General features: G+C 40.0%; 1 protein-coding gene across 1 annotated transcript; it reads right to left on the bottom strand.

Annotated features, from left to right (window-relative positions):
• Positions 1–697: 697 nt before the first annotated feature.
• On the bottom strand, positions 698–18,274 carry cd247 (CD247 molecule). The gene is given in 8 exon segments (NM_001200262.1): positions 698–1,012; positions 2,355–2,381; positions 2,609–2,662; positions 4,320–4,352; positions 4,479–4,550; positions 4,642–4,692; positions 5,589–5,686; positions 18,217–18,274. Coding segments are annotated over 8 exon segments (462 nt in total). The 3' UTR covers positions 698–943.
• Between the last annotated feature and the right edge of the window lie 433 nt (positions 18,275–18,707).

The raw sequence follows: 18,707 nt of genomic DNA, 5'->3' as shown, positions 1-18,707 counted from the left end.
ACAATAAATGTATAAGAAGTAGATGAAGTTTCTGTGGCAGTGATGCAGAAAAAAGAATCTGATGTGGATGTACAGGGATGTCACAAATGACAGTTACTTTAGTCTTTTTAAAAAAAAAAAAAAAAAAAACATATCTTAACCTTTACTTACTAAAGTCTACAACTATAGTACTCCAGAGAAATGCAGTAATGTAGAAAGTGAAGTCATAAAGTGGTATTTTAGCATCACTAAGGCGTTTCCTATCAAATCTTAACTTTAACAGACACGAGAGCGAGAATGAAAGCCAAGCCCCATCACTGTAATGTATCAGTTGCTCTGTACATTTCGGATTGAGTCTGCAGTTTGTATGTGAGAGTCAGTTCAGCTAGTTTGAATCATCACTGATTAATCTGGTATTAACAATAGAACAATCATGACTGAGTCTCCAAATAGGGTGAAGTTACAGTAGAAAACTAGTTTGGTGTGTTTGTTTTTTTGTTTTTTTTTTAGCACTTTTCCCCCAATAATGACTAAAGCTGTTATTCAGACCCTAATGACTAATAAGGAGAGAGAAAAGAAAAACGTAATGAAACAAAAATGAACATTGAGTGCAAAACAAGTTGAGCTGAAGATAAACAGTCAGTTAGTAGCTCATTGACAGACTGAACAAGAAACAGTTTGAAACAGGAAAATGAAAGATGTCAAATTTCTGATGTCATGATGATTAATATGATCAATTTATAACAAAAGATGAGCTATTCAAATTAAGAACAATGTACACAGTAACGAAAGCTGTCGACTTTTTCCCCTAAAGTGAGAAACACATTTGAGCGAATGTTTTCAAGACACACGCGCGCACAAAAAACAAAAAGCCAAAAGGGTCTATACTGGAGTTGAATCAAGTCACGTTGTTGTGTGGAATACAGTTATTAACGTATGGATTAATATTGATTCGGCGTTGCTTTTAGCGACGAGGAGGCAGAGGTTGCATGTGCAGGGAGTCGTAGGTGTCCTTAGTTGCAGTACTCAGACCCTGATACACACAGAGATAAAGTTAGATGAACTAGAAGTTGCATCTTGATCTGATATGATGACACTCAGTCATCAGTTCTGGATATTTTGTAGGATGTGTTGTAACGTTCATGATAAAGTTCAGTCATTTTTAATTAGAGAGGTTTTTTTTTTTAATTATTATTTAATAAACTGACTTGTAAACATCACAGCGTTCAGTAGTATACACCGATCGGCCGTAACATTAAAACCACCTGCCTAATATTGTGCCAGCAAAACGGATCTAATCCGTCGAGGCATGGACTCCACAAGACCTCTGAAGGTGTGCTGTGGGATCTGGCACCAAGACGTTAGCAGCAGATCCTTTAAGACCTGTAAGTTGTGAGGTGGGGTCTCCATGGATCAGACTTGTCTGTCCAGCACATCCCACAGATCCTCATTCGGGAATACTGCTGCCATGAAGGGGTGTAATGGATCTGCAGCAATGTTTAGGTACGTGTCAAAGTGACATCCACATGAAGGCCAGGACCCAAAGTTTCCCAGCAGAACATTACCCAGAGCATCACACTTCCTTCACCGGCTTGCCTTCTTCCCATAGTGCATCCTGGTGCCATTCCTTCCTCAGGTAAGCGACACATACGCACCCGGCCGTCCACATGACGTAAAAGAAAATGGCCACCTTCTTCCTTTGCTCCATGGTCTAGTTTTGATGCTCACGTGACTCTTTTCGTGATGGACACGGATCAGCATGGGCACTCTGACCGCCCTTCTGTGGGATCGGACCAGACGGGCTAACCTTCACTCCCTTTGCACATCAGTGAGCCTCGAGTGCCCATGACCCTGTCTCCAGGTCATCAGTTGTCCTTCCTTGGAACACTTTTGGTAGGTACTAACCGCTGCTTACCAGGAACACCCCACAAGACCTGCTGTTTTGGACATGCTCTGACCCAGTCGTCTAGCCATCACAATTTGGGTCTCGTCAAATCCACTCGGATCCTGTTCACTTGCCCATTTTTCCTGCTTCCAACACATCAACTTCGAGAACTGACTCTTCATATCCACTGTATATATCCCACCCTGTCAGGTGCCATCGTAATGAGATAATCAATCTTATTCACTTCACCTGTCAGTGGTCTTAATGTTACGGCTGATCGGTATATCTTATAGCTTCAAATATTGTCAGTAGCGTAACATAATGTTACAGATGCAACTATCTACATTCTCCTGTTATACCCAAAAATGATCAGTTATTGTGATTAGGTTTTATTATATGTGATTAGTATTTACTAGTCATTTTAAACTACAGTAAAAATGTGTGTTAGTATGTATTCCATGGAAAAACAAGCTGTGTGCCATTTGCCCACCTGGTAAACCTGATCATTGGGCCGGCGCTGTGGGGGAAAAAGAGAGGGAATAAAAAACACAAAATGGCTGTGAGACTAAACCACTTTTGTTTTTTCTGCAATCGACATCACGTCTTGATTTTTCTGCCTCGTGTCGACAAACACTTGCGGCTAATTTTAAATCATACGTGCTGAATATATATATACACAAGTGTCTATCTGCTAAGAACTCGAATACAGACCAAAAGTGAAAACATCAAACCAACTACACTTACATCTTTCTTCACTTGGATCTCTTTGTAAGTGTCTTCAGTCTTATCCCTCAGACGCTGCGAATAAAACAGAGTCCGTTAAAAAACACACTCGCTAGCAAAGTTAATTTAGTCTGTTTTTATGTCTGTTTTGACTCTTAGACTTAAAAAGAAAAAAAAACCTGCATGTGTTTGTTTTATTATTATTTATTTGTTAATTATTGGGTGTGTGAAAGCGCAGACATATTACCCCAGTTTTAACTTCTCTTCACTGGCTTTCCATCTGTTCTAGGATTGATTTTAAGATCCTTTTTATTTGTTTTTAAACAGATTGCCACCAGCCTATATATCTAGTCTTTTACCTACGCGCGATCCGCCAAGGTCTCTTAAATCTACAGAACAGAGGCTGTTGACTGTTCCTCGGTCAAGACTTAAACTGAGAGGCGATTATATCTTTTCAGTAGCTGCCCCGAAACTGAAACTGGGGCACAGTCTACCTATTCACATCAGAAATGCTTCAACATGGCACGATTATAAATCTAAGGTAAAAAGCGTATTTCTTTTCTCGGGCTTTTCATGTAACGAGAGTAATTTGATCTCGGTGTATCGTATTGTTGTAGTGTGTTTGTTCTTTTTCCTAGTTTATCATTTATGAATGGCACTTTGGCCAACTCGATGATGTTTTAAATTGTGCTATATAAATACATTGACATTATTATTATTATTATTATTATTATTATTATTACTATTAAGTAATGTAGAAAGTAGCATCAGACACCTAGGAGGAGTGTTTTCACTGTAATCTGTTGCTGTGTATACTTTGGATTTATAACGCAGTTAGTATCGTGAGAGCCAGTTCAGCTAGAGTATATTGTGTTCGAAATTATCATCATGCTTGCCCCAGAATTTTATTCATATAAAGCCGTTGTTCGTTATCCTTAGCTAATGGATAAGATAAGAGAAAACTTTATTGATCCCACACTGGGGAAATTCCCACGTTACAGCAGCTCAGTTACACAAAATACAGATAAGAACGAATACACATTAAATAGGAATAGAATAGAAAGAATTGTCTATATATAGGAATAGAAAAATAAGAATAATAGTATGAAAAAAACTCAGTTATAATAACGGTAATACGTACACTGAACACCGTACAACAGTGTATGTACAGATGAGTAACACCTCGTTTATATGCATATATAAGTGACGAATGGAATATTGCACAGTTCATAGTAAAGGCTGAGCAACAAATAGTAATTAATGAATAAATGTTCATATTGCAGAATATTGTGAACGTATCGGCTGAACATGACCTTTGTGAGAGGAGGCACTAATTCACCATCAGCAACTAAATCTTTATTGTACGTTTACTTTCATGCTCGTGTTTTTTTTTTTTTTTCCCCCCCTACTATATAATGTCCATGAAGGCACTGAAGCTGTACTTCACCTTTTACCCGGAGGTTTATTTTGTACGAGTAACTGTGTGCTTTTAAACGTTTTACACCTGCACACTGCAACCACCTCCGTTCATAGTAAACATCACATCTCAAACAGATCTTTAGCCCTGGATTTAACACGAACGCACTTTACTGGCGTCTAATATCAAGAAATGTCTCTCTCTTTTCTTTCTTTTTCTTTTTTCTTTTTCCACCCTCGTTGTTATTCTGGTATCACAATCATCTCCCACTTGAAAGAATTACGGGTAATGTGCTGTTGCTGAGAGAGGCCTTACCGTATATGTGTCGTCATCCCCCTGCCTGCGACCCTGCACACAGCGCACCAGCAGAACAGCATTTCATTAAGGCTAATAATTTCATTTCACAGTCGCGCGTCTCAGCACGGCGTATTTGGAAAACTGGGTCGAAGGTAAAAAAGCGAGTGTTTGACTCACCCCTCGGGCACGTCCGGTTTCCGCATCTCTCATTCTCAAACCGTCGTAAGCGGACTGACCGCCGCTTAAAGACTGTTTCAGGGTACGTCACATGATAAACACATGATCAATTGACCTCGATAGTATAAAGATGATCATATCAACGGCATTAAATAATACTCACAGCGTAGGTCGAGTCTTTCTGCGTCATGTCTTTAACTTTAGGCTTGAAGAACTGGGTAAGAAAAAAATCATTTAAAAAAAGTGAACTATTAATGAATCCCTTTTTTTTTTTTAAATGAATCGAATAAACAGAATGAAATAAACAGACTTTAAAACGTTTTATGTTTTAGAACTGGTGAAGTTTCGGGGTGTTTTGTGACGTGACCTCTAGTTTGCACTTTTTGGGAGGAGTCTCTAGCGTCAGCGGTTTGTAACAATAGCTGTGATTGGAAGTTTCCTGACACGTCTTCATCACACGTCTTCGCGTGTCGGGTTTTAACGTGACAAGCTGAGCTTTTGCGCCTGGGGCAGTGGTGGCTTGGAGGTTAAGGCTGTCTGGCTGTCTGGGTTACTGTTTGGATGGTCGAGGATTCACGCCCTGGTGCTTCCAGGCTCTTGACCTGTATCTTAGCTGACCCTGTGCTCTGACCCCAGCTTCCTGGGATATGCGAAGAAAATAATTTCACTGTGCTATAATGTATACGTGCTAAATAAAGACTCCTTATCAATAATGTAGGAGAAAAAAAACAAGAGCCTTCTGAGGTAATAAAGCAGTTTAAATATAAGTGATAACAGGGCGTTGTTTTCATGGCCATTTAAGCATTAAATGTAAAAGGGGGATAAAATTTGTAATCGTTGAGAATTTGTTGTGGTATAAGAAGGATAAAAACGAACCTTTGGGGGAGGGGGACGGGATTAACAGTACTTCTGCAACCCCACTGTGGATTAATTCCCTATTACCGCACACCCCGGGGTGTTAGCCTGCTGTTGTGAAGTGTTGCTGTTGTATATTTATGAGCCTGAGATCTTGTCCTTATCTCCTTATCTAAGAAAGCGTCTTGGTTTTCCGGATCTGTTCTATGTAGCTTGTGTAACGAGTGAAGCCGAGCGAGTGAAACACATTCTTACTCTCTCCCGCAGATACAGTGTGGTGATCACGATGCCGTAGACCAACAGGATCACGTCCAGGGCGTAGCAGAATTTGGGATCGTTCAGCATGGACGCCTCTGTTTGAGTGAGAGGAAATATTCAGTCTTACATTTATATACCGAATATGTGTGGCTTTGTCAGTGGCAGCTCAGGTTCTGCGTTATAACAACGGAGGGAAAAAAAAAAACCCCTTCAAAACTAAACCTCACGTCCTGTAGGTAAACTCGGCTCTCGGCTACAACCTAATGCAGGTCTTTCGCCCTGATTTCCCCTCTCAGCTGCATGAAAACATCTGTAATCGCAACCAGAATATTATAGACTTATATTTAGTGAAGATATGAAGACAACTATGAAGAATTGTTTATTGCAAATTGTCTGAATTTATTACAAGTGTAGCAAAAGGGTGTCTAAACTTTTACACACACATTTGCATTTAAATAAATAAATAAATAAATAAATAAATAAGCGTCCGGCGTGGAATGGAACTGATCACAACGGTGAACAAAATATAAATAAAACTTTAAAAAAAAATTTTAAAAAAAGATATCAGTTCTAAAGTTTCCATACTTTGTGGTTTCTGGGTGAAAAAAGAAAATATATGTCTATTTTACCATTTATCTTGAAATCACCCCGCATGTCGGTGCCATAGTGCTCGTGAAGCACACACAGGTGTACCCAGTGTATATATATATATATATTCAAATTTTATAATATTATAATCTGCCACTTAGATTATCAAGTAACCTAATGGCTATTCCAGTGAACCTTAACACTTGACACACATGCAGACTCAGACCCATAAAACACACCACAGATAGATACGCACGCACACGCACACGCACAGGCACACACACACATATTCAGGCAAGGTGCAAGCACAGTATGTGAGATTCACCGAGCCTTCTGTGGTCTGTGTGACAGGCACAGTTTCGAGTTTCTAGTTCAGTGGTTTCCTCAGCTGCAGCTGTCTCCGAGCCCAGGAGCTAAGGTGGTGTAACTGACTGTCTCTGTGTGTGTGTGTGTGTGTGTGTGTGTTTGAGAGAGTGTGAATGTGAGTGTAGGAGGTTGATGTGGGACATATTTACAACATACACCTACTCAGAAACATACTGACTGATTTTTGAAGTGATAAAACACCAGATAGTAGTTGGTAAAGTGTGTGTGTGTGCCGGTTTTTTTTTTTTTTTTTTTTTTAAACCGCGCTTCTACAGATAAAGATTTTTGCATTCGCCATAATATATTATTAATGAAGTGACTATACCGCCCTCCTCAAGTGCTCGTCTTTTACTCATCATCATTCATTTATTCCTTGTATTCTTTGCTACTATGAAATTACGTATGGACATACGATTACATAGCACGTTCGCATCACACTTCCAGGATTGGGTTCGATTCCTGCCGTAGCCCTGTGTGTGTGTGTGTGTGTGTGTGTGTGTGTGTGTGTGTGTGTGTGTGTGTGTGTGTGTGTGTGTGTGTGCGCGCGTTCTCCACATGCTGCGGGGGTTTTCTCCGGGTACTCCGGTTTCCTCCCCCAGTCCAAAGACATGCATGGTAGGCTGACTGGCATGTCCAAAGTATCCGTAGTGTATAAGTGTGTGTGTGTGATTGTGCCCCGAGACAGGTTGGCACCCCGTCCAGGGTGTACCCCGCCTTGTCCCCCAGGTTCCCCGTGACTCAGTAGGATAAGCGGTATAGAAAATGGATGTTTTCCATTCAAATAATTTGCTAACTTTGAAACAAATTTCGGGGGGCGGGGGATCTAAAGAAAATGTGAAACGTTATGTACTTTATGCAAATATTCTGACCAAATACACATTCCTGTCACGTTTCCTTGTATTTATTCCAAAACTATGTTTTATAATTCATCCCAACGTGATGGTGGCGTGAAGCATAGTCTTCCTGGTGTGGTCGATTAGTTTAGAAATTATGGGTGTGACCTTATGTCTCACACACACACACACACACACACACACGAAAATACCCTGAAATACTGTAACTGTCTGTGAGGTCATCAAAACTAGGTTATTAAAGCAGCGTGGTCTGGGTTTTAGAAAACCTTACCAAAGTAAAACGCAGATAAAATGCAGAAGACTCCATTTGCAAATGAACCAATATGGTTCGTTTCGGATTGAAGTTCTACGTAATTACGACGGTCTAAAAAAATATTCCGTTAGGTTTATGATTATTAATTGTTAGAAACAAAACCCCAGTGTACGATCACGGTATGATATCCCTGTAATAATATTAATAATAATCTGCAATCACACCTGTAGGTCACTACAATAAGGACGAGTGAGAAAGCCTTCACTCGGCAGTTACGAGATTTACAAGTCGCATTTTATGATGCAATAAAAAATAAAAATAGTTGCCACATAGTCAACACAATACCAATGAGAAATCTTAAGCCTTGAGTGTCACATGGCCTGAATTCTGCAATGAACTTCCCTCTTCAGTGTCTGAAATACTCGTCCATGCCACGATCAAAATCAGAGATCACATTTTCCTCCATTCTGATGTTTGATGTGAACATTACCTGAAGCTGCATGATTTTATGCGTTGCACTTCTGCCACACGATTGCACACTTGCGTGTATGTAGAGGTGTACAGGTGTTCCTAATAAAGTGGACAGTCAGTGTACGAGAAAACGTCTAGCGTTTTAAAGTACTTTTAATGTCGTGAAGAAGAAGTGAATTGATGAATAGTGAATATATAATGAATGAAGATATACAGTTTGGGAAGTGCTGATTAATTCTGTTCTGGTGGCCATATCTTTTAAAAACGTTATTTTCTGCAGTCATCAGAGCAGAAGGTGTAAGTGCGTCTCTCTGCTCTAAATCGCGTGATGGCGCAGGTTCATCGCGGACGTTTTGACAGCCGGGTTTTGATCACAAACGGAAACGGCTGTAGGCTTACGTCTGTTTCGATACAACCTGTAGCTATTTTCGACCTTTTTCCAAACTCTGACATACATGTGTGAGGAAATGACACTTCACCTGCAAAGAGTCGGACATCTTTAGGCAGATCGAACGTTTTTAGAAGTTCGTTTGGTAATCTGGATCCTTACCCGACATGATCTTTGCAGAAAGCCTAGGCACGTTTATAAAGTAAATAAAAACACACGAAATGACCAAAAGTATGTGAACACCTGACCATTGAACATCCCATTCCAAAACCATGGCCATTAATATGGTGCTGGATCCCACTTTGCTGTTATAATAACCTCCACTCTTCTGAGAAGGCTTAACACTAGGTTTTTAGAGCGTGGCTGTGGGGATTCGTGTTCATTCAGCCACATGAGCATTAGTGTTGGGTGAGGAGGTCTGGAGTGCGGTCAGTTCAGTCATTTCAGTTCATCCCAAAGGTGTTCAGAGGGGTTGAGGTCAGGGCTCTGTACAGGACACTTGAGTTCTTCCACTCCAAACCTTGGCAAACCGTGTCTTCATGGAGCTCGCTTTGTGAACAGGGGCATAAATGCTGGAATAGGTTTGAGCCCCTTGGTTCCAGTGAAGGGAAATTGTGATGCTACAGCATACAGAGATAATCTAGACAATTGTGTGCTTCCACTTCCACTTTGGTAACAGTTTGGGAACGCACATATGGGGGTGATGGTCAGGTGTCCAAAACCCATCAGGTAGAACAATAAAACCACTGACAGGTGAAGTTAGTAACATGGACTATCTTGTTACAGTGGCACCAGACATGAGGTGGGATATATGTGTGTATATTAGGCAGCAAGTGAACGGTCAGTTCTCAAAGTTGATGTGTTGGAAGCAGGAAAAATGGGCGAGTGTAAGGATCTGAGAGACTTTGACAAGGGCCGAATTGTGACGGCTAGACGACTGAGTTAGAGCACGTCCAAAACAGCAGGTCTTGTGGAGTGTTACCAGTATGCAGCGGTTAGTACCTACCAGAAGTTATCCAAGAAGGACGACCGGTGAACCGGCGACAGGGTCATGGGCACTCAAGGCTCACTGATGTGCGTGGGGAGCGAAGGTTAGCCCGTCTGGTCCGATCCCACAGAAGAGCTACTGTAGCACAAACTACTGAAAAAGTTAATGCTGGCTGTGATAGAAAAGAGTCCGAACACACAGAGCATCACAGCTTGCTGTTTATGTGGCTGCATCACAGATTGGTCCGAGTGCCCATGCTGACCCCTGTCCACCACCGAAAGCACCTACAATGAGCATGTGAGCCTCAGAACTGGACCATGGAGCAATGGAAGAAGGTGACCTGGTCTGATGATCACATTTTCTTTTACGTCATGTGGACGGCCGGGGGTGTGTGCGCTTACCTGAGGAAGAAATGGCACCAGGATGCACTATGAGAAGAAGGCAAGCCGGTGAAGGAAGTGTGATGCTCTGGGTAATGTTCTGCTGGGAAACTTTGGGTCCTGGCATTCATGTGGATGTTACTTTGACACGTACCACCTACCTAAACATTGCTGCAGACCAAGTACACCTCTTCATGGCATTGATATTCCCTAATGTCAGTGGCCTCGTTCAGCAGGATAATGCTCCCTGACACACTGCAAAAACTGTTCAGGAATGGGTTTGAGGAACATGACACGTGTGCAAGGTGTTGACTCGGGGTCCAAATTCCCCAGATCTCAATCCGATCAAGCGTCTGTGGGATGTGCTGGACAAACAAATATGATCCATGGAGACCCCACCTCACAACTTACAGGTCTTAAAGGATCTGCAGCTAACATCTTGGTGCCAGATCCCACCGCACACCTCCAGAGGTCTTGTGGAGTCCGTGCCTCAACGGGACAGAGCTGTTTTGGTGGTACAAGGGGGACCTACACAATATTAGGCAGGAGGTTTTGTTTTCTTAAAGTTTAGCTATATTATTGACATGAAAAATAATTCATATTTGTCATATACTGTTCGTTCTGACACAATGACCTCCAGGCTTTCCATTTTACAACTAATCTATAAACTTAATAACACATACAGTGGGGCCGAAAAGTCTGAGACCACATAGAAAATCTGGGATTTATTTATTTAAAACTTGAAATAAACAGAAAGAATTTTTGAAAATTCGAAAACAAACCAAAAAAAAAAAAAATCAATATTCTAATCTATTCAATATTCAAAACGTTGCACTGTTTATGTCCCTGTTTAAATGTAAGTAAACGTGTGACATTGAGCATGTTTACTGCTACGTCCAAAAGGTCAGATTTTCCTCAGGTCTAATCTCTTCTACCGGACGTGTTCATGTGTTCCGACGACAGTCTGATGAATTCGATCTCAAATGGATCATAAGGTTTCGCATAAACCCGTGGCGTCCGTGCCGGCTCGAGTGCACGCGGTCGTTAACGCAAAAAGGGGACGTACCAAATATTAAGAAACTCTGAACTTCATGTAAATATTTCTACGATTTTACTTTTCGCCCACGTTATTGCCGATAATATACCTTGTAATGAAAACCTTCCCAATGCCAAACAGACGCACTAAGACTATTGAACCCCACTGATATAAGATTTCCAGTATAAAAATATCATTTATTTAACATTACTAATTAAATAAGTGATGCCAGCTCAGTCCATACGTGATAGCCACAATCACACACACTCTGGTCTCCAGTCTATCTGCTGTGTTGTGTCCCGAGCTGATTCAGTCTCGGATTTCTCAGGTTTTGTCCACATTGCAGTGAAAAAGATTATTTTAATCATATATATTTTTTAAAAAGCACACTTGTAGGAAAATAAGGCAGCATAAGTAACCACTTTGATGTATTTTTTTAGCTCTGCAACACCCCGGAAACAATCACCTTCTGATCATTGTATCTAGAATCAGCTCAGCGTTGTGAGTTCAGGTTTGTCAGGTAGTCTGTGGTCAAGTCTTAACTTCCCTTTCAGCGCACCGCAGAGGTGTCATGGTGTGGTTAAGCTTCGCCTCCTACAGACAGCTTGAGACAGAGAAATGACCCGTAAAACGCGTCGAAAATACTGCCGTGTTTTTAGTTTAGCTCAGTTGTATTTTTGCATGGTACTGTACGTTCTAATAAATCCGCTAAACGTTTAAGATTATTTCTCGGGTTGTGTGTAAAAGCATCATGGCTGGTTTATGATTTAACTAATAATTTAGACAGATCTTTAGGAAGACAAGTACCACAGCGATGTAGCTGATAAACAAGCCGATAACACATTAGGCTTGCCGTTACACTGAAATAATCAGCGACGGGATGGTGTGATGCGGCCTGACAGGAAGTGGATTTACTCTCTGAGGTTATCAGCTTTACCACTGACTGTTATAAAGCACCGACACTGACCACCCTGTCAGAAGATCCTAGATGTCCCGTCACACTATCATAATCCGACGACGCACAGTTTTGAAATCCGTTTGTGGGGCGTATCCACTATGTACGTCCAGGTGTAAGGCGTTACTATAGAAACAACAATAATGCAGTGGAACAAGCGCAATAAAATAACCCTTGTAGTAAGAACTACTACCGATCTCCTGCTGTATAAAATTCATCAACCTCTTCTGAGCAATTCAACAGCACTGCAGCGTCATACGCTCTTGTTTTTAGACCTTTATCTCTCCTATAGCTAGATTTTGTTATTTAAAAGACGTGTTTTTCAAGCGCGAGTGATGGCCCGTGTGCTTTAATACGTCCATCCGTATATCATGTTATTCTGATGGTATATTAACCATGCTGACTGTGTGTACAACCGTTTCGGTTAGTTCACAGCTTGTCGGTGTTAAAATGCGTCATGTCAGTGGTCTTGAGTGGGCCTGTTGAGGTTTAATTAGAGGTTTAATAAGAAATTTCATCCCTGCTGTTCTATGGTTCACTTTAATCCAGTCTCATAAATATATTGAATCAGATGGACGTTAAAACAGTCCTACCACCAGCCCGTCCCATCGATGTTAATTTGACTTTTTTTTTCTTTTTCTTCTTCAGTACTATGAGCAGAGAAGACCGTTCTCATTGGCCACAAGGATGTCGCTGATAAATCTAGAGATTTTTCCCAGTTGAACAAAATGGCCCGTGTAAAGTGATTCGGTGAGCTACACCGTTAACCAGCTTCTGTTCTTCTTATCTCGAGGAGGTGCAGAAGCGAAGGGGTGGGAGGTGGTGTACGTATGAAGAAACCGCCATCGATTTATAGACGGCCCTCTTTAAGTGAAACTCTATCAGCTAGCTCGTATATCAGACACAGGAAGCGCAGACACTTTCTTGCTGATGTTCATGTAAGTAGCCAAACCACACAGATAAATGTCATGTACAATTCAGTTACCGTGACACATGACACACAAAGTTTATTTCTAAAGAACGTGACTTCATGTTGAGTAAAATTGGAGACTCCAGAATCCTGCCTTGACCGAAGGCACGCAATTTTGAAATAATACATAATATGAAGTATTTTGGAAATCTTTCCAAGATGTTGTAGAACATTTTTTTCCCTTTCAGTTATCTGATATAGAGAGAGGTCTTGTTTATCATTCTGCTAAATTACGTCATACCCTGGAGGTGTTTTTGGTTCAAATAAAAAAAAAAAATTCAAGTGATATCATTGACTGTAACCTGACTCTACACCTACAGTTTGAAAATGACATTTTCCAAAACATCAGTAGATCAGCAAAGCTTATTAATAGAAAAGCACATATGTAGTGCAGTGCTTTGATAGTTTTTTTTTTGTACGTTAACAGCCATATGTTTTTTACAGAGCAGATTTTGCAACCAAGGATGTTTCACCACTTGCGCTAAAGAAAACCTGCAACTTCTACATTTTGCACGTTTTTATATTATGAATATATAGTAACAGAATACTCTGGGAGAATTTCACAACATGGTTTAAACAGTATACACGCGATACTTCCTCATATCTCAGCTTAAAAAAGAAATAAAAAATCCGTTTAAATTTGCGACGTTAGCATTTTAGAAAACTTTTGTTCCTGTGAATGTCAGATTTCTGGGGATTTTATGCAACACAAATCAACTTTCCTTTAATCCTTCTGCAACATTTTTAATTGTACGAAAGTTAACACTGCTGTGGGAACACTGGCTGAGCAATGTTCCGATAACACTGAAGCAAACCGTTAATAAAGTATGTTCTTAAAGCGTTGTTTCTAGAACGTTAAAAAGTCTAACCTTCTTAGGATTTGTCGGAATTAGGGATTATACACAACTACTTTTATTCTTTAAAGCTGCTTTGTAAAAATCTGTTATGCAAATCGTATTAGAACTTTGACTCCTTCTCAAAAATATCACAATCACACTTGGCAGGTGGAAGAAGCAGGCAGAAACGGCTAAAACCTATATTCACATCCTTAAAAGAAAAAAAAAAGAAAACGCCTCCAGGTGTTACATATAAAAGTCATACTTACTTTTATCTACTGATTTGTTTTCATGACGTTTATCTGGTTTGTATAATTGGTTATATTTACTGTCGGCTTATTTATAGCAACCAGATCGATATCTGCTTTACGGTCCAAGATTAAATGTAGTATTGGTCAACAGAGTTTAAATACGACCCTTCGGCTATTTTTAAAAGTTTCAGTTTTTAGTTCCATTTTTCTGTCCCCCTTTTGTGTTTTCTTCAGATTACCGCAACACATTTGCAGCCAGGGGCTAAACAGTGAGGAAGATCTGAGCTCCGACATTTAGCTTAGGTGAACAGCGAGTGGAGGTGAGTTCTGTAGTATAATTTAATGGAAATTACAGCTGAGAACGACACGTCCCCCACTGCTTTATATAGAAAATCTTGCTGAAAATCACCCGTCCATGTGTATTTGAACATTTAAAGCAAAATCTGTTCATTTTTCTAGTACAGAGCCGTCACATATCCTTGCCGGAGAAAAATAAAGTAACCTTTAACACAGGTGTAAATACGTAAAAGTACTAATCACATTTCCACTAGATCAACTACATATAATAACCGCGCATACAGCTGAAAATAAAGCGCACTATAAATAAAATTGAATCAAATTGCTATTCCTACGTCGTCACCTTTTATGAAGGAATTACTGGGCGAACCTGCCACTGGATCCTATTTTCTGATGCTCCCGGAACTAGTAAAGCTAGTATGTAAAAATAACGTGGACTGGCATCCCATGCGGAGTGAATTCTCCTGCCTTGAGCCCATGATGCTGTCATTTTTGCTTTGTCTGCCAGAAAATACTACCTCCAGCAAAACAAACACTATTATTAAAAAAAATAATAAAAAAACTACTGGAACAAATCACCAAAACCTTTGACGTATTGGCTTCTCTAGTCTCAAATCAAAAAGAAAGCCTCTAAGTGACAGAAAAACAATAACAATAATCTAATTCTCTTTGTAAGAAGGCAAAACATTTCATTCTCAGGACATACGCGTGTGAAGAGAATATAAATTCCCACCGCTATGTACACTGCATCAGCACGACTCCTTTGGTCGTGGTTTTATTTAGTCGCAGACTGTTGGTTAGATAGAATATAATACATGTTTTTGAACTCTAGTCTGTTCAGGTTCACATGAAGCTGGGTGACCAAAATGAAAGCCTGAACCCAGTTTCCCCCAAATGCAAATGTTCATCGACACTGTAGGAGAGTCTTCCAGAAAACAGAAACACTGCATGGAAATATAACATTTCAGAGATTCTCGAAGTCACACGTCAAACTGGGAGAGGTGCAGACCTTCTTGAAACTCAGCGTGTTTACCCCTAAGTAAGATTCATTCCTTTTAGTTGAGTAATAGTGTCAGTTCAAAGGCCTGCTTTATTCACGCTTATAGACGGAAAGTGCCCTCCTACACAGAGGTTCCTCTCTGAGCAATTACAGCCGAGGCTATGCAGATGTTCTCAAGTGAAGGCTGATCCGGGAACAGCTTTTTTTCCATGAAAACAAACCTTAACTCTTAAGAAACGGCAAGACTGATCTGAGATCAGCATTTTTACAAAAAAAAAAAAAAGAGAGAGAGAGCGATATATATTGTTTTTAATGTGCTCCTCAGCACATTTTCTGCTGCGCTTGCAATTCTGAAATACTCCTTGACACACAACACTGCATCATCATTATTGGGAATCTGTTTTGATTGGAGAAAAATAAAAAGGTCTCCAGATCAGTCACTTGTTATTGTGCTGAAACAAACAGCTGAGGAATCAGCACTGGGGAAAGCACGTGAACGTGATTATGGAGTTACGTAGTCCTGGTTCATTCAGTCGTGGAAAAAGTAGCAAAAATGCCTATTTATTGAATATATAGGTACTGTGTCGTAATTATACCAGAGTGAACTGTACTCCAAGAGTTTAAATGTAGATTAAATGTAATAAATTCAAACGTAGAAGTTAGGACTTTATGTTTCCTCTCACAGTATTGTCTAACGCAGTGTTTCCCCCCCATGAAACGTTACGAATAGAAGAATAACGTTAAGATTAGGGACGGGGGTTAGTGTTTGGACATTTTATTACGACGTACGAGATTAAACAATGCTGGAACAATGCGTCATCCGAGTTCGCCGTTTAATTTGCGCGAGTTCTTTTTTTTAAGATACTCAGACAAGTAACAGAGTAATAGTGAATTCTTGTACAAAGATGATTGGATATCAATCATATCCATACAGAGTGCTAAGGATCTGATTGGATATTTTAAATAGAGCTAATAACACAAGTTTTTTTTTTTTTTTTTTTTAATAAAAGTAGCTGAAATGAAAGGAGTAAAAAGTCTGCTTTTGAAAAGAAATCTAACCGAACAAGAATACAAGTATTCGCTCTCGACTAATAAGATGACTAGCCGCTTTGTGACTATTTTCTCGCTCCTTGGACTTTACCAAGCGTCCAAACGTGTATTTATTTGCGAGTCTGTTCCCTCTACATCGTTCTTGTAGCTGTGTCCGGTATATCACTGGGCACTCTGTTTTATAGCAGAGTAAATCTGTTCTCATTTAACAGCTTCTGTTTCACTTGTACGTCACTTTGGATAAAAGCTACCACATGAAAATGTAAACGTTTCACAGAAACACTATTCCGTTCCCGTCAGTGTATGAACCCACTGGAACAAACTTTTTGTTCCAACATGTAAACATTAATAACGTGTTAAGGTAAATGTTTCTGAAGAAATTTCTGATTCCGACTTTCTAGTCAGATTCACGTAAAGCTGAACAAAACTCTACAAACAAACAAATAAATAAATACATTTTTAAAAAATCCCCCAAAAACATATAAACACAATACACTTTTAAGTGGGGTTAGACAGCTGGGGATATTTTTACTGTCTGTTTTGCCCAATTCTAAAAAAAAATAAATAAAATAAAAATACTTCTAAAATATTCAACTGTATCCTGATATTTAAGAAATTTACATTATAATAATCTTGAAGCAGTCGACACTTCAAACGAGACGATCCCTTCACAAATTCTACGTCTTCATTCCCACGAATTACATTTTTGAATATCGAACACGTCTCACACTGGATTTTTTATCTTCTTCTGTTCAGGAAGTGCTTTTAGTGTTAATGTCATGTGAGAGCGAGCGATTATACTTCGTTATAAGTAGCATTCAAGACCTCTTCAATAAATGATATCCAATGAAACCTGACATACAATCCACCATTTTTAAACACTGAGACTTATCATAGCACGATATAGAACGGTGTGTACTGTTTGTTGAAGTACGAGGACGTTAAGTGTTAAGAATCGTATTTAAACACGGGGATCTGTGGGTCACTGGGTAATTAAATTCAGAGTTAAAAACGATTAGTTAATGTAAATAACGTATTGTAATAAAGAAAAAAATTTAAAAATCAGCGTTCAGGCACTATTCCAATTAAACTATTGAAACTGTTAGCACACTAACCCGATGAATAATTGTTAATAAAGATAAAAAACATTCAAAACTATAGCTGAGTAAGTAATTTAACACACAGTATTGTTTTAACTGTCAAATTCTAGGTAAGGAAAGAAATATTTAAACACAAGGTCAAACCAGTCAAGGCCTTGAATTATAAAAATAACATGCGAGTCTAATTTGAGGATGGTGAAGCCTAGAAATTTGAAAGCAGGTACAATTCTCCATGTTTTCAGATAGATTTCCACTGAAAGCTTTTGATGTAAAACTTCTAGAAAAATGTTATTTATGTACGATTACTGAATATATAAACGAACGTCCACCAAAGCTATCGAGTAGAACTTTATAACTACAGGATGCCTGGGATATTTAACACAGACATCACAGCAATTTAGGGCCCTCACATAGAACTTGAAAAATACCTAATGCTCCGACACACACACACACACACACACACACACACACACACACACAATCAAACAAAAACACGCAAAAAACCTCAAAGTGTGCACTTGTCAACGCTGTACTAGTTACCAACATTAAAAGTGAATTCACAACCATTTGTAGACCTTCATGACAGGAATGCATGCTGTTGCACAAACACACATCAGAATGCAATTTGATTACAACAAAGATGGCCGACTCGAGTTATGCAACCCAGGCCCTGGTTTTTCAGCGGATGTTCTGTTCTCTGCTCCTGTATCTCGTGTTCCTGACTCATCTGAACCCCGTTCTTTCTCACCGTGATCATCAACAATCCCAACGTTCTTCAAGTTGAAAACTAATTAAAACACACATCAGGTTTTAAAGAAAGCACAGAAAAGATGAAGTTTCACCTGCAGGAGAGATGATCCAGACCAGGAGCACCAAAGCAGCAGTCTTCTGAATCCCCATACTTCCTCAGGTGATCTCAGAGTCCAAGCTATTCTTCACTGGCTACTGGATTTCCCTCACTGTTTGTAACCACAAACGCCGCTAGGTCAATTCCAAGATCAGGGGTTTCGGTGCTTGAGCACAGGGTGTTGCTGAAAGACCTCTATACACAGCTGTGCGGTAGACACCACTTCTTCTTTGAAGCTCCAGGCTCAGTCTGGTAACAGGAAGTGGCTCCTCCGAGCTCCACCTGGTGATGCAGACGTCCCACCTCCCCTTTGACGCGGCTGTTGCAGAAGACTGATGCTGTGTGGCCTACTTTCTGAGACTTCCTCTGCTGTTATATGAAGTTCTGCGGGGAGGTGAGGATCAGAAGGATGGGTGCTGTTTTCAGGAGGGGGAACGAGGGTCACGAGACTTTAAGGAGCGAACGACGCAGGGGTCTCCCTTCAGA

This window comes from Ictalurus punctatus, chromosome 26 (genome assembly GCF_001660625.3).
Source record: "Ictalurus punctatus breed USDA103 chromosome 26, Coco_2.0, whole genome shotgun sequence".
Lineage (NCBI taxonomy): Eukaryota > Metazoa > Chordata > Actinopteri > Siluriformes > Ictaluridae > Ictalurus > Ictalurus punctatus.
Note: the sequence above shows the minus strand (reverse complement) of the source record. Positions and strands in the feature narration are given on the sequence as shown.